This window comes from Musca vetustissima, unplaced genomic scaffold (assembly GCF_032173495.1).
Source record: "Musca vetustissima isolate MV318-11 ecotype Yass unplaced genomic scaffold, APGP_CSIRO_Mvet_v1 utg18828, whole genome shotgun sequence".
Taxonomy (NCBI): domain Eukaryota; kingdom Metazoa; phylum Arthropoda; class Insecta; order Diptera; family Muscidae; genus Musca; species Musca vetustissima.
The window spans coordinates 6,947-23,665 of record NW_026878665.1 but is presented as its reverse complement, the minus strand read 5'-3'; the positions used below and the strand labels follow the sequence as shown (position 1 = coordinate 23,665).

Genomic DNA, 16,719 nt, shown 5'->3' with positions numbered 1-16,719 from the left:
TTCTATTCAGCCTGGTGATTTCTATACAAAATGTTCTACTCAGCCAGGCTGAATAGTGATTTCTATAGGAATTATTCTATTCAGCATGGCTGAATAATGATTTTTATAGGAAATCTTCTATTCAGCCTGGCTGAATAGTGATTTCTATAGGAAATCTTCTATTCAGCCTGGCTGAAAAGTGATTTCAAAGGAAATCTTGTATTCAGCCTGGCTGAATAGTGATTTCTACAGGAAATCTTCTATTCAGCCTACAGGTTTTATATACAGTATATTACTCTTAACGTTATGAATGTGTGTGTAATGGTTTAACAATTAAAATAAATCCTTAGTCAGTCATCATAACTAAATTGATTTTTAGAGATTAAAAAATTTAACCCAATATTTGGACTGCCGTATGGAAAATCTATTTAACTTGGCATTTTTAAATACCAATAACAACAAAATAAAATTCCAATTTATTGGCAAATATCAAACATATTAGTATGATTTATTTATTGATTTCCGTATCCTGTTCATTTATTTATTTACAACAATTGAGATTAGAAATATCCATATGGAGAGAACATTATTTGGATACGGATGAATGTGTACGGCCAATGCAAATTCCACATTCTTATTGGAATTCAAATGAATGCCAGTCGTTTTGATACGTTCCGATATTTGATTTAAATTCGTATATGAGTAGTTGAGTGTAAAGCCATAAATCTGCAAAAAAAGACATGAAATAAAAATTAAAATCAATAAAGCCAATATAAATCAATAAAAAAATTGCAATAATTGTCAATATAAAAGAAGGTCTCATAAATTGGTAAATGGACAAACATTAAAATCAATTCGAAGCCAATAAAATGCTGTTAGATTGGTTAATAAGAGGACATATTTTTATACCCTTCACCACACTGTGGTACAGGGTATTATGTTTGTAACAGGCAAAAGGAAACGAGATAGACACATGGTTCCTTTTGAGAATATGCATAGAATCACTTTCTGAGTCGATTTATGCATGTCCGTCCGTCCGTCTGTCCGTCTGTCCATCTGTCCATGTTAAATTGTAAACAAAGTACAGGTCGCATTTATGATCCGAATTGGATGAAATTTGGCATAGGTCACTTATTCGGCCCAAGGACGAACCCTATTGAAATTGGGAAAAATCGGTTCAGATTTAGATATAGCTCCCATATATATATTTAACCGATTTAATGTAAACGGTCCCTATATATCTTTCGATTTGCACGAAATTTGGTACAGCCTAATCATTTAGGTCTAGAATGATGTCTGCCAAGTTTCGTGAAAATCGGTCCAGATTTAGATATAGCTCCCATATATAGTTTCGTCCGATTTCATGTAAATGGTGCCCCAAAGTCCCTATATATCTTTTGATTTGCACGAAATTTGGTATAACGTGCTGAATTAAGCCTAGAGTGATGTATGCCAAGTTTGGAGAAAATCGGTCCAGATTTAGATATAGCTCCCATATATAGTTTCGTCCGATTTCATGTAAATGGTGCCCCAAAGTCCCTATATATCTTTCGATTTGCACGAAATTTGGTACAGCCTAATCATTTAGGTCTAGAATGATGTCTGCCAAGTTTTGTGAAAATCGGTCCAGATTTAGATATAGCTCCCATATATAGTTTCGTCCGATTTCATGTAAATGGTGCCCCAAAGTCCCTATATATCTTTTGATTTCCACGAAATTTGGTATAACGTGCTGAATTAAGCCTTGAGTGATGTATGCCTAGTTTGGAGAAAATCGGTCCAGATTTAGATATAGCTCCCATATATAGTTTCGTCCGATTTCATGTAAATGGTGCCCCAAAGTCCCTATATATCTTTCGATTTGCACGAAATTTGGTACAGCCTAATCATTTAGGTCTAGAATGATGTCTGCCAAGTTTCGTGAAAATCGGTCCAGATTTAGATATAGCTCCCATATATAGTTTCGTCCGATTTCATGTAAATAGTGCCCAAAGTCCCTATATATCTTCTGATTTGCACGAAATTTGGCATAACGTACTGAATTAAGCCTAGAGGGATGTCTGCCAAGTTTGGAGAAAATCGGTCCAGATTTAGATATAGCTCCCATATATAGTTTCGTCCGATTTGATGTAAATGGTCCACCAAAGTCGCAAAATATCTTCCGATTTGCACGAATTTTGGCATAACGTACTGAATTGAGTCTAGAATGATGTCTGCCAAGTTTCGTGAAAATAGGTCCTGATTTAGATATAGCTCCCATATATAGTTTCGTCCGATTTCATGTAAATGGTGCACCAAAGTCCCTATATATCCTTCGATTTGCACGAAATTTGGCATAACGTACTTAATTGAGCCTAGAATGATGTCTGCCAAGTTTCGTGAAAATCGGTCCAGATTTAGATATAGCTCCCTTTTATTATAGATTGATTTTAAGTAATTGACGTACTAAGGAACCAATTGGAATAAAACGTTCTGAAAGTTGTATAACCTAACCTGTGACAAGTTTGTTTGAAATCGCTCAATATTTGGATAGAGCTTCCATATATATTTTCGCCCGATTTCTAGTAAATTGGGCATCAAACTCCTCATGTTAGTCAGATTGACATCAAATTTTGCACAACTTAAAAAATTGAGCATAGAATTACGTAGTTGCGTTTTCTAGAAGTGCAGACATAGCCCAACGGATGACCTATTTATATTTGTTTGAAGTCGATTGACATACTTTATGGATAGATCTAGGTAGATTCACATTTAGATAAATATCACATTTTTTTCATCCAATTTTATGTTATAGTCCTGCTTAATATACCCATAGTGGTGAAGGGTATCATATAGTCGGCCCCGTCCGACTTTACTACTTTCCTTACTGGTTTTTAAATAAAGGAATAATTTTGCCAATGAAAATTTAATGCGAGGTATACAAATACCAATATAAGTGTGTAATAGTTTGAGGTGGTATAGGTGACGGGAACACCGACTGGTACTATCTACCTAGTTTTAACATACCTTATAATTAGGAAACTCCGCCGCCAACATGTTATTATATTTTAATTCCTCATAGGAAGATCCGCTACCAAAAGTTGCACTTTGTTCCATAGCTTGCAGAATATTCAATAGACGTGGTTGAAAGGCTCTAAAAATAAAAACAAAAAAAAAAACTCAACCATAAATATCCAATTAACAAATATCTCCCCCAAATACCAACCTATTCCACACCGTCTTCCGCATAGTTCTCCAGCTACTTATTTTCTTCATTATTTTACGTTCAATATTATATTTCAATTCACCAATACTCGAAGATGAACGATATTTATATGATTCCAAATGAAATCCTCCCTGAGGGGCGGTTGCTCTTTTACCAAACCCTGGTAGCCAACAGGACGAATCGGTAAAATTGAAATTCATCATTGAAACACGTTGCTCCGATTGGATGTTGAGATAAAACTAAATAGGGAAGTAATCGAATTAATAAAATAATGAAAATTATTTTTGAAATTTGAAATGACTTACATTATTCGGAGCCACAACCATTTTGATGGAATATAATGGACAAAATACGTCCTTGACCGAATATCGCTTCCCACTGCAGGGGTCAATGAATTGCATTTCCTCCTCAGAAATAAATAGAACAAAAGCACATTGTCCATATGGATAGGCTAGGCCTAACACCAACCAACATTGTAGACCCAAATGCAGGAGATAGCTGCAGAGCAAAACACCCAAATCTTTCGTGGAACCCCAAGTGGTATCCAAAAGAAGCTGAAAGTAAACAGAAAAATAAAAAAATTAATGAGTACGGCATTTATAATAACTTCAATCGCTGGGGACTTGTATATGGGGTTATGTCGAAATACGAAAAACATTAATGACGTCTGGGCCGAACTTTAAATAACCACAACGAGGTGGACATTCAAAATTGCTGAAGACCTGTATATTTGGGTTATGTCGACATACCGCAAATTAGACAGGTCCTTTGTATGAGGGCTATTGTGAAAAAATGGACCCATACTACACAAATCTATAACTATGCAACAGCAAGTTGCAGAACCTTGAAGGCAAGAAAATATTCAAAATACCAAGAATGGACCTACCTTGAATATGTTTGCATTAAAAATTAGATGCAATAACCCTGAATGTAAAATGGGGCCTATGTAAAAACAATGGGGGTTTAAGAAAATTGTCCACAAAGATGTTGGCGTATAAAGAAATCACCTTCAGAGCTGGTCTATAAGGAAAGCTCCAACATCAGCCTAGTCTGTAAAGAAGTTCACCTTAAGCGAACCCCACCTTAAGGCGGTGTTCAATGAATACCAACTTGAGAGCTGATCTATAAATACCTTCTTCTATAAAGAATACCACCTTTAGGCAGGTCAATAAATATACCACCTTCAGAGCGGGTCTATAAAGAAAACGACCCATAAAGCTGTTTTTTAAAGAATATCACCTTCAGGGCTGATCTGTAAAGAAGAACAACTTACGAACTGGTCTGGAAAGAAACATACAGAGCTCCTCTATAAACCTTCAGAGCTGATCTATAAAGAAGACATCCTCCAGGGCTGGTCTATAAGGAATTCCACCTTCAGAGCTGGTCTACAAAGAAGACCACCTTTAGTCATTTCTACAAATACTACAACCTTTAGGGTTGGTCTATAAAGAATCTTCAGATCTTGTTTATAGAGAATATCACCTTTAGAGCTGACCTATAAAGAATACCAATTTAGATCTATACCAATATCAGCTTCAAAGTTGGTCTAAAAAGAATATCACCATCAGAGGAGAATTTAAAGCAAATCACCTTGAGGTTGGTTTTTGAAGAATATCACATTCAGCCTAGTATATAAAAAAGATCTCCATCGGTCACGTCTGTAAAGAATACCATCTTCAGTCTGATCTATAAAGAAGACCACCTTCAGACACGTCTACAAAAATACCACCTTCAGAGCTGCTCTATAAAGAATAACACATATAAAAACAAATGAGCGGAGCAGTATAGTCGGACGGAGACCATACGATACCCTACACAACTACCACGTAACTCTAACCTTCTGCGGGGTTTTATTCCGAGCCTGGGCAATATTTCGTGATACTTGCACTCTCTTGCCCGATTAGAGGTCAACAGCATCTCTTCCTTACACTGATATATTTTCCGAATATTTCCAATATTCAGTACAGCCCTTCTAATTAGTTATCCAGGTTCCCTTCACAGTGAGTTGTGTTGTGATGTTCGGCTTTTGGCAATTGATCGACTGGAAAAACACACACAAAAATTAAGTTTTCGGTCCACTTCATCCCAAAATTATTATCTGATCATCGCCGAAAATTATAGGCGTTGACCTTGTCCATAAGTGGAACCTCAGCGCTATATTTGCGCCCTCCAGTGTGGTAATGGGTTACTAAATAATATCTGAATACATAAGCCCCTGTAAATATTAACGTGTAACTCCCACATATAATTGGTATCAATTTAAAGGCCAACCACTCCTCTTGGATATACTATCAATTTTTCGGACCTATGTCCTTCAGGAGTAAATACATACGCCATAGAATACAAATTTTGTAATTTTTCACACAAAAGTCAGGGTCCATTTGACCCGCTAAATATTGACCGATCCTTATCAAAACAGGCATGCTTATTCGTTGGCCCGATTCCCTTCTCCATGCAAAAATTCGGGGTGTTTGTGCCACAATTGTGGCCTCTGGAGCGACCAGAAAACCTAACAAAAATAAAGTTTTTGGTCCATTTCATCCCCTAAATATTAACCGATCTTTTCCAAAAACAATAGGGGTCTTCATTAGCCAGAACCCATCCTACATGCAAAATTTCGTGAAGATTGGTCCATAACTTTGGCCTGTAGCGTGTTTACAAATTATAATGGACAGGCGGACACACATGTCTAGATCGACTCAGCTGGTCGAGATATGACGATCGGTATATTTAAAGGTGGGTCTATGACCAATATTTCGCGGCGTTACAAACTTTTGGGGCTGCACAAAGCTATAATACCCTGACAACATAGTTGTGTAGGGTATAAATACCTGCTTCAAAGCCGATTTATAAAGAAAATCACTTTCAGGTTGATCTACAAATAAGTCCACGTTCCGGCTGGTGTATAAAGAAGAACGTCTTTACACCCCCACCTTAAGAGCTGGTCTATAAAGAAGATTACCACCATCAGACCTGGCCTATAATGCATACCTCCCTCAGAGCTATTCTATAAAAATACCACCTGGTTGTATAAAGAAGATCGCCTTCAGGCGATTCTATATAGACCCCCATCTTAAGAGCATATCAAAAAAGACTGCCCTGTAAAGAATACAACCTTCAGGCAGGTCGAAAATGAATACCACTTTGGAGCTGATCTATAAAGGATACCACCTTCAGAGATGGTCGATAAAGAAAATCAATTTAAGGCTAGTCCACCCTCAAACACTCTACGACCTTGGAATGACAAATTACTTCTGCTTCGGTGGGAAATATGATTACATGCACCCATTTTCAGAAATTTCAACAAATATGCCTTTCATTTGTCCATATGTCAAAACTTGTAACTTGTAACCATGTACTCCCAATTTCCATATCGTTTGGAAATATGTCTAGGCCCAAAAAATACCAAAATTTAACAAATACTTAACGACATTTTGTTAAGTTCAGCCGGAAATATGGATCTTTTTACACCCTCCACCACGTGGATTGCTTTCAAAATTCCTTAAGTCGATCCGGACATTTGTATGGGGAAAAGTTATGATGATAGTAGGTTGTTGCTGCTCCGAAAAAATAGTGTACCAATTTTTTATTTATTTTGTATTCAAAGCGAATCTTTATGAAGTGGATCTTTTATGTGGAGTCAAAACTTCGACCTATATATTCACCGCACATATTTTTATATAAGTCACCTTACCAGAACCCTTTATACCAAATTACAGCCACATCAGTTGGAAAAAGTGGCTAATGTCTTCAAAATACCGAAAATGTGATGATACCGTTCTATTGGATCTATGCCAAACATGAACCATAGTAGATAATTTTTGGTATGGACATCCAAAGATAATCCAAAATATTAAATTGCTCCCAAATCGGTTGATACATGTGCTCAAGCTTCCCAAAATATGGTCATTTATCGTAGCAGGTTTGATACCCAATGTGAATCCAAACTACAAATTTACGGCTGATTATATTGAAAAACTTGTCTAAAACCCCCCCAAATAAAGAACATTGGCGATTACCTTTATATGGGTACTACCCAAAAAGTGGACCTATATTGATCATATTCGGTAGGGAAATTTTACAGCCAATTCGGCTGAAAAAGGTGTAAAAATCTCCATAATACTACATATTTGGAAATTCCAGCAGATGGACAGACAGACGTACACACGTAAATCGTGATAGAATTATACATACTTTATGGGGTTTCCGCCTTATGTTAGATGACATAAAAATGAAGGGGAGCCTCTAGGGTCCTATGTCAAAACATGGACCTATATTGAACATTTTCTGTAAATATCTACATATATCATTCTCCATAATCCTAAATAACCTAAAATGGCGCTGTGTCGTGATGGGCATTAAATAAATATATATTTTATGCGATCAAGGATATATACTTCATGGGGTCGCCGACAAATACTTCGAAGTGTATATCAAATTTAATACATTGATGAAGGGTATAAAACATATTCTTCTCTACATATAACAATAAATACTATGCTCACCTCATTATTCATCCAAACACCAGAAAAATTAGTACAAGGATCAAAGGACTTCGGCGTCGACAGCAGCGATACAAAACGACACGCGCTATCCAATAAATTCTCACTAGCATCAACTGGGGGCGGTATCGCTTGCAACAATCTTGTTATACATATTCTTTTCCCTTCCGAGGTGCAGACAAGAGGCTCCAAAAATTTCTCTGGCATCATTTCCCATGCCTCCATACTCCAATTATTCAAATTTTGTCTAACTTCTGATAATTCTGAACACTCCAAACATTTCGTCTGGATGCTAGGCAAGTCAAACGTTGGCTCCACACTTATGTAACACCACAAACGTATCGATTCTTTTATTTCGGGAAATTGTTCAATCATTATGTTCGTTTCTGAACTTGAGGTGATATTATCGAGAGAGGGTCGCTTGTAGCCAATTAAAATTTTCGGATTATTTAATTCGAATACGCCATCGATCTGCAAGAAGAAGGAGACAGGTCGTCTAATTTTTATTTCATAAAGTAGAAGGGTAATATTTACCTTTTGCTGTGTCAATATGGCACTAATTGGTATCCGATATTCACCCAACCAATTATTTTGTATTCTTTGAAAAATATCCGTACTTTTCAACGAGGCATCATCATTCCATTGATTTTCAATGACTTCATCGAACAAGCAAATTTTGAAATCATCGCGTAACTCTGCTAAGGAGCCACTGAAAAAAAGAGAAGGATTTAAGTTTATAGACAGAAACCAGTGAGCGGAGCAGTATAGTCGGACGGGGCCGACCATACGATACCCTACACAACTACCACGGACTCAAATTTTCTGCGGATGTATATTCCGAGCCTGGGCAATATTTCGTGATATTTGCACCTTTTACCCGATTAGAGGTAAACAGCACCTCTTCCTTACACTGACATATTTCCCGAATATTACTAGTATTCAGTACAGCTATTGTCCAGCTATTGTCCTTACACTGACATATTTTTCGAATATTACGAGTATTCAGTACTGCTATTGTCCAGATTCCCTTCACCGTGGGATGTGTTGTGATGTTCGGCTTTCATTTGTAGTCTATAGATCGACTCTAAAATAACACAAAAAATTAAGTTTTCGGTCCACTTCATTCCAAATTATTATCTGGTCATCACCGAAAATTATAGGCGTTGTCCTTGACCATAACTGAAACCTCATGGAACATTTCAAAGCGATCAGCGCTATAATTCCCCTCTGTAGAGTGATAATGGGTTACTAAATAATATACGAATACGGAGATACCTGTAAATATTTAGATGTAACTCCCACATCCGAGCACATACAACAATATAATTGGTATTAAATTAAAGGTCAACCACTCCTCTTGGATATAATATAAACTTTTCGGGTCTATTTCCTTCAGTAAATATATATGCTATAGAATACAAATTTTGTCATTTTTCACACAAAAGTCAGGGTCCATTTGACCCGCTAAATAATGACCGATCTTTATCAAAACAGGCATACTTATTCTTAGCCCCGATCCCCTTCTCCATGTAAAATTTCACGATGTTCGGACATAACTGCGGCCTCTGGAGCGACCAGAAAAACGGACAAAAATTTAGTATTTGGCCCATTTCATCCCCTAAATATTAACCGATCTTTCCCAAAAACAATAGGGGTCTTCATTGGCCAGAACCCATCCTACATGCAAAATTTCGTGAAGATTGGTCCATAAATGCGGCCTGTATCGTGTTTACAAATTATAATGGACAGACGGACGGACGGACGGACGGACACACATGTCTAGATTGACTCAGCTAGTCGAGATATGACGATCGGTATACTTAAAGGTGGGTCTAGGACCAATATTTCGCGGCGTTACAAACTTTTGGTGCTGCACATAGCTATAATACCCTGACAACATAGTTGTGTAGGGTATAAAAATACACCACTATGTTGTAAGTTTGTGTATTCGGCCGTTAGTTCGTCTGTCAATAATAAAAGTTTTTAAGAATATATTTGTTCTATGGACCATCATAGGCATCAGAACAAAGTGTATTTGTTCACAATACCATATTAAGCGTAGATTTTTAAAGACATAGGCGTGGACTTTAGAAAATATGGTTCTAGAGACCATTGTTGCCACAGATTTAAATGAGGATATTTATACCCTACACAACTATGTTGTCAGGGTACTATAGCTTTGTGCAGCCCCAAAAGTTTGTGACGCTGCGAAATATTGGTCCTAGACCCACCTTTAAGTATACCGATCGTCATATCTCGACTAGCTGAGTCGATCTAGACATGTGTGTCCGTCCGTCTGTCCATTATAATTTGTAAGCACGGCCACAGGCCACAGTTATGGACCAATCTTCACGAAATTTTGCATGTAGGATGGGTTCTGGCCAATGAAGACCCCTATTGTTTTTGATAAAGATCGGTTAATATTTAGGGGATGAAATGGACCAAATACTAATTTTTTGTCGGTTTTTCTGGTCGCTCCAGAGGCCACAGTTATGTCCGAACATCGTGAAATTTTACATGGAGAAGGGGATCGGGGCTAAGAATAAGTATGCCTGTTTTGATAAAGATCGGTCATTATTTAGCGGGTCAAATGGACCCTGACTTTTGTGTTGCGCTGATCGCTTTGAAATTGTACATGAAGTTCCGATTATGGTCAAGGACGACGCTTATAGGTTTCGGTGAAGTTGAGATTTCATTCAGGGGGTGCTATGAACCGAAAACTTTAATTTTGTCAGATTTTCTAGTCGCTTTAGAGACATTTATTATATATCATTATATTTTCAACATCTTGTAATATTTATATATTTTTATTCAGAATAATATTCCATGTCGATTTATGGGTGTCCAAACGTCTCTATAACATTGCTATTACTTCTATGATGCAAATGGTCACAATATTCGGCATTGGCATTCGAATTGGCCATAATTTGGTATTTTGCAGTCTCAATATATAGCGAACCTTCCTACCAACATTTATTAATAACAACCCAAGTTTCTAGGACTTGCACGAGTCGCCCATGTTACGCTACATTCTACAACCAAATTGTCCCAAACTTAATTAATTAGGTTTCCTACTTAAAATGATCAATATTGGTCCACCTGTTAGGGAAGCGCCATATAACTCTTCATCCCACATTTCGGTATTTCGGAGAGCATTAACCAAATTAGCCGTAATTTTATATTTTGGATTCGAGTTGAGTAAAAAATCTCACTACAAAAAATTATCAATATTGGTCCAAGTTAGTCACCATATAATGGTACACCCATATACGGTGTCTTTCTTGGAGTTTGGGTATGTTTTTCAAATTCTCTTTTAACAATGTCAGTTTACGGTTTGATATAGCTCCCATAGAACGGTACCATCAAATTTTCGGTATTTTAAATACTTTAGCCGCATGTGGCTGTAATTTGGTATAAAGGATTCTTGAAAGCTGATATATATCAGTAAGGAATGTAGTAAAATCGGACTGGGCCGAGTACATTGGGTACATACACTCATGTCTTTCTGCAACCTCTGATAAATTTAATAAAGCAATAACGTCATTCAAGTCTCAATTTAATACGTTGTGCTTAATCGGATAAACATTAGGAGTTTGGGGCACCATTTATGTAATATCGAAATCTGAACCAATTTTCCTGAAACTTACCACATATCATTCTAGACTCATTTCAGTACGCTACGCCAAATTTCCTGCAAATCGAAGGATATATAGGGACATTGGTACGCCATTTACCTAAAATCGGATGAAAATATACATGGGAGCTATATCGAAATATGAACCGATTTTCACGAATCTTAGCACCCATCGTTCTAGACTTAATTCATAAAGGGAAGAATATAAACGGGCCTTTGGTGAACTGTTTACCTAAAATCTGACGAAAATATATATGGGAGCTATATCTAAATCTGAACCGATTTTCACGAAAATTAACACACATATTTTAGACTTAATTCAGTATGCTATGCCAAATTTCTTTAAAATCGAAGGATATATAGGGTCTTTGGTGCACCATTTACATAAAATCGGACGAAAATATATATGGAAGCTATATCGAAATCTGAACCGATTTTCCCGAAACTCACAAAACATCATTCTAGACTCAATTCAGTGCTCTATGCCAAATTTCGTGCAAATCGAAATATATGTAGGGACTTTGGTGCACTATTTACCAAAAATCGGACGAATATATATATGGGAGCTATATCCAAATCTGAACCGATTTTTTCCAATTTCAATAGGGTCCTTGGGCCAAATAAATTAGCTGTGCCAAATTTCATCCAATTCGAATCAAAAATGCGACCTGTACTTTGTTTACAATTTAACATGGACAGACAGGCGAACATGCATATAAAGGTAGCCTCGCGTTGTCAATATGTTGAAGGGTTTTTCATAATTGGCCAATTCTAATGGCTGAAATTGGCATTCCAGGATATTGGAGGGTAAGACAAATTTGGGTTTTTAGGTCCAAATTTTCATATAATCCCCACATAAAAATTCCACCCCTTCTACGGTATTAATAAAGTTTTAACCAAATAACCATCTCTTAGAAAGGGTTAAGTTTGCCAAATCTTCCCACTAAACATCACTTGCGGTCACGTTTAGACAAAAGTAGCCCTAAAAGTCCATATTGTCAAGATTCGTATCGGTTTCACATATCTCGCTTTATAAACGAATTTTGAAGTTTTCAATGACTGTATTGTGACATTTCGTATACGTGGTGATTAAAAAAACTTCGTCCCGGAAATCGTTCAATATAGCTCCATGTTTTAAATAATCGTCGTATACACCTTTTTCACATGTTATTCAAAACATATAAAATATAATTCGAGAATTCCATTTGCAATTGATATCATATCAGATGTAATTCGAGAATTTTATTTGTAATTAATAGAATACCTTTCGAAATTCATAGAATTCCATTTGAAGTTCATAAACTTCCATTTGAAATTCCAAGTATTGTATTTGAATTTCATAAAATTCCATTTGAAATTTAAATAATTCCATTTGAAATTCAAAAATATTGACATATTGTCATGCTAAGGGACATGCATATTCCTTATTCATATAAAATTTCGTGGTAAGTTGTTCATCCATTTTATCCTTTAAATACATTGTGAAACAAAATCGGGATCATGGTCTGGGAGGTGTGAAATTCCTATTGGTGTGAAAGGCCTTGTTGAAATGTGAAATTCCTATTGGGGATGAAAGGCCTTGGTGGATATATGAAAACCTCAGAAGGAAAAATTCGTCGTAGGCCAAAATTCGGAGATATGTCGTGATAATTTTTTGCTTACGACCACCTTAAAGGATGTTCCATATAAATATATCCATCTATAAGTGGAACCTTACTTGTTTAACCCCTACTTCTTTGAATTCCGAAACAGGTGTTATTGTTATTATTCCCATGTCATTACCTTATTTGTATAACCAATTGTTCATTCCATGTTGGATTCGATCCCTCAGCCGTCATGGTACGACCAAATTTGTCCTTATAATTTATAGCTACAAATGGTCGAACATTTGAGTATTTTAGATCTAAAATAAATAATCTTAAAATTATTAATCATAATTGATAAATATATCTTATCTTCTTACTTTGCAGCACAAAAACATTCGACGATCCAGGACTACCACCTCTTCCCCTACTATCTGAATCATCAGGATTCGTAATCCTCACTGGTATACCAGTTGCTCTTATGATGTTACAAACTATTTTAAATGTATGAACATGATCCATGGAGAGGGTATGCTGCTGACTGCCCGGAGGGGATGAGGGCAACATATTGCTGCGGGGATTCAAAATCAGCCGAGGTTGAAAAATCAAACGCAGCGTTTGAAAGAAGGCACTGAAAATGTTTGAAGATTATGAAAAAAATGATTAGGAAAATAAACTTTCAGGTAAGATATTGATTTTTATTTCAATCAACCCTACCTCCAACTCATTGGTTCATCATTTAACAACAAATTCTCCTGACTGGCTACCACATTTGTCAAGCGTATACATTGATTCTGTATAGCTTCATACAACTGCTTCAAATATTTTTTACCCTCATGTTTATGCAAATCAATGGGATCCATCCAATTTCCAGGATCCAAAACTCGCTCCTCCGATTCCCATTCAAATTCCAATTCATGCTCCAACATTGGTATAAATTTTAAATCTCTGGTACGAGCGTAATTTTTCGAATATCGAGATCGTAACAGACGTAGACGAGGGTTATTATCGATTTCGGATATATCACAGAAGCGCAGGAGATCTTCTTGAAAGGTGCAGGTTTTTGTCATGGCAGATTTTTCTGCTTCCTCTTCACTTTCACTGTTCTCGGAGTGATGATCTTCTACTTGTTCCGAAGATTCTGGTAATGTCATCAAATTGTTATTATACCAATCTTTGAGCATATTCGGAGGAATATGGGTATGCTGCCCAGGAGCGGGAAATAGGCGTTCCACAATTTCTTGTGGATAAATTTGTTCATCGCTTTGTAGGTTCAGGCGTAAATAGCCGGATATTGATTGTTTATGAGAGGAAAATGTAACCGTGATGTTGGGCGGATCTTCTCCACCACTTGCCGATGGCAGTGGTAAGGGTACAATGATATTAGCTATCTTTTGGGATCCGGTTAATTTTAGTTTTTGGTAAAGCTGAAAATAATAGAAAAAATATTTAAAAAATCCACGTCTAAAGGACATTTGATAGTCGAGAAAAAAATTTTAAAAATCCACGCCTAAAGGTCTTTTGGTGGTCCAGAAAAAATATTTAAAAAATCCGCGCCTAAAAGTCTTTTGGTGTTCCAGAAAAAATATTAAAAAAATCGGCGCCTAAAGGTCCTTGAATCCTCTAGAAAAAATGTTTAACTTTTAAAAAGGTTTTTGGTTCTTACCTTGATTTTTATATCCTTAGGTAATCTCCGATTCAGCACAATTCCCAATTTTTCATTGACGGTGAAACTTAAATCTCTTTCCAGTCTATAGGTACGTGTCTCCCCCACCATTTGTCCATCAAAAATGACCCTCATGAAATAACTTTGTAACTTCCTTGGACCCGGCATCTCGGCAAATGCCTCTTCATTTTCAAAAATACGAATCACATCGATGCGTGGTTCCTTGGGATTGAGAAAACACGTGGCATATTTATCTTTCAATTCTGTTGATATGAGACCCAAATCTGGCTTCCTTGGTCGTGGCAACAGACCCTCTTCACGCTGAGAACGCCACATGCGCTTGGCCCGATAATATTCTTCCAACTTCTCTCGATAGATTTCATTTAAATCTGTATCAAATCTCTGCGCCCACAATTGTTGACGATTTTTTATTTCCGAAGCCTTAACATCCTCAATTTTCAAACGCAGCTTGAGTCGGGTCAACTGATGACTTTTTTGTTTGCGCAGATTTTTCAACTTCAACCACTTCTCTAGAATATCCTGCAATAGCTGTTTGTTCGTATGCTCCTCATCGTAAAGCTTTTCCCGGAGGGCTTTCACCTTAAACGAATGTTGTTCAATTTTGTAGGCCTTCTTTTCTTGATCTGCCCGGCGGCTCCTGTTGGAATTTTCTTCAGTCTTTAAGAGGTCATTTAAAATATTCCGTTGGACCTGCAAATCGGCATAAAGCTTCTCTGTAATCTTCTCCTTTAGTCGCTGACAGCGATGTTCATAGAGCAACTCCAAATCATTGGCCAATTTATGTTCCTCTTGCAGGTCAGGATGTTCCGTAAAACGTATATCTTTGAGATGTAAGGTTAACAGCTTCTTAGAGGGTATTTCCATGCTATCCCATGATGGTTCCATAAATATTGGTTTAAATTTAAAATCACAAGAGGTTCGATAGTAAATCCGATCCTTGAAAAATCGCTGAGAATCTAAGGCTTCCTTTAAGGCTTTCAAAATTTCGGGATTTACCTTTACTTTTCGCACTCGGGCCTCCATATTCAGGCGATTTATAAACGCATATAAATTGGGATTTAATTTCTTACCCACTGGATATGAAATCAGTGACTGTTCCAGCTCTAGAGGGGGCTTGAAAGTAAACTCCACCATTTCATTATGAAATTCACTTTTTTCCAAGCGCAACAGATCTTCCAAATTATCCTCCGCGATTTGAATAAATGTGGAGGCCAAGGTGGGTTGTTGACTTCGTGTGGTATTGGACAAGTCATCGGTGGAATTTTTGGAGGCAATTTCTTCCACCTCCTCCGTTGGCTCGCTGCTTATATCCTCCTCATCATTTTCCTGTGACAAATTCCGGGCTCCCGACATTTTCTTCGTCTCCTCCTCATTGAGGCCGCAAAAGAATTTCTCACTTGGTGATTTAGTATCATCTCGACCCACCTCATTATTGCTAGACTCACTGAGCAGACTTGCATTTTCCAATAAGGCTGCAACTTCCTTTTCATTTTCCTCAAACTCCTGGGTTAATTGGATTTTCCGTTTGTTAGCCGGTATTTGTTTGACTTTCGGTCGAGACTTCTTCGATTTATTGGATTTGGTTTTCTTTTTGGGCTTTGAGATTTCACTGGACGCGCTTTCCATCATTTTCACGCACTTTCTTCCGATTTTCTCGAAACTTAACTTATTATTTATGTTTTATTATTTTTATGTTTTTGATAGAATAACTGTCAAATTTATTGGTTGTTGCCATGGCAACAACAACAATTTTGACATTTACCCCAACACCTGTTAAGGGTTGCCCAGGCTACAGCACTCAAGGGTGGTTTATCCACATTGGAAATTACTTAGATATCCTTTTAATACCCTCAACACCACCAAGGGTGGTGGACAATAGAGCCTGCAGTGAACGGACTATAGACCTCACGGGTGGATTTTTTAAATATTTTTTCTCCACCACCAAAAGACCTTTAGACGTGGATTTTTTAAATATTTTTTCTCCACCACCAAAAGACCTTTAGACGTGGATTTTTTAAATATTTTTTCTCGACCTATAAAAGACCTTTAGGCGGGGATTTTTTAAATATTTTTATTATTTTTTAGGCGTGGATTTTTTAAATACTTTTTCTCGACCTATAAAAGACCTT

At 36.9% G+C, this 16,719-nt stretch overlaps 1 protein-coding gene across 1 annotated transcript; it reads right to left on the bottom strand.

Annotated features, from left to right (window-relative positions):
* Window positions 1–516: 516 nt before the first annotated feature.
* On the bottom strand, window positions 517–16,219 carry LOC133323450 (coiled-coil and C2 domain-containing protein 2A-like). Its single transcript, XM_061532375.1, has 10 exons — window positions 14,570–16,219; window positions 13,621–14,330; window positions 13,284–13,534; window positions 13,103–13,223; window positions 8,221–8,395; window positions 7,690–8,157; window positions 3,490–3,738; window positions 3,185–3,423; window positions 2,986–3,112; window positions 517–705 (listed from the first exon to the last, which is right to left on the bottom strand). The coding sequence occupies exons 1-10, from the start codon at window positions 16,217–16,219 to the stop codon at window positions 517–519; spliced, it is 4,179 nt and encodes a 1,392-aa protein (XP_061388359.1).
* Between the last annotated feature and the right edge of the window lie 500 nt (window positions 16,220–16,719).

Coding starts and splice junctions, on each gene's coding strand:
- LOC133323450 (XM_061532375.1), bottom strand. CDS start 16,219: ATGATGGAAAGCGCGTCCAGTGAAATCTCAAAGCCCAAAAAGAAAACC. Junction 3,113..3,184: donor CGGAAGACGGTGTGGAATAG/GTTGGTATTTGG, acceptor TTTTATTTTTAG/AGCCTTTCAACCACGTCTAT. Junction 706..2,985: donor CGGAGTTTCCTAATTATAAG/GTATGTTAAAAC, acceptor CTTTTTTTGCAG/ATTTATGGCTTTACACTCAA.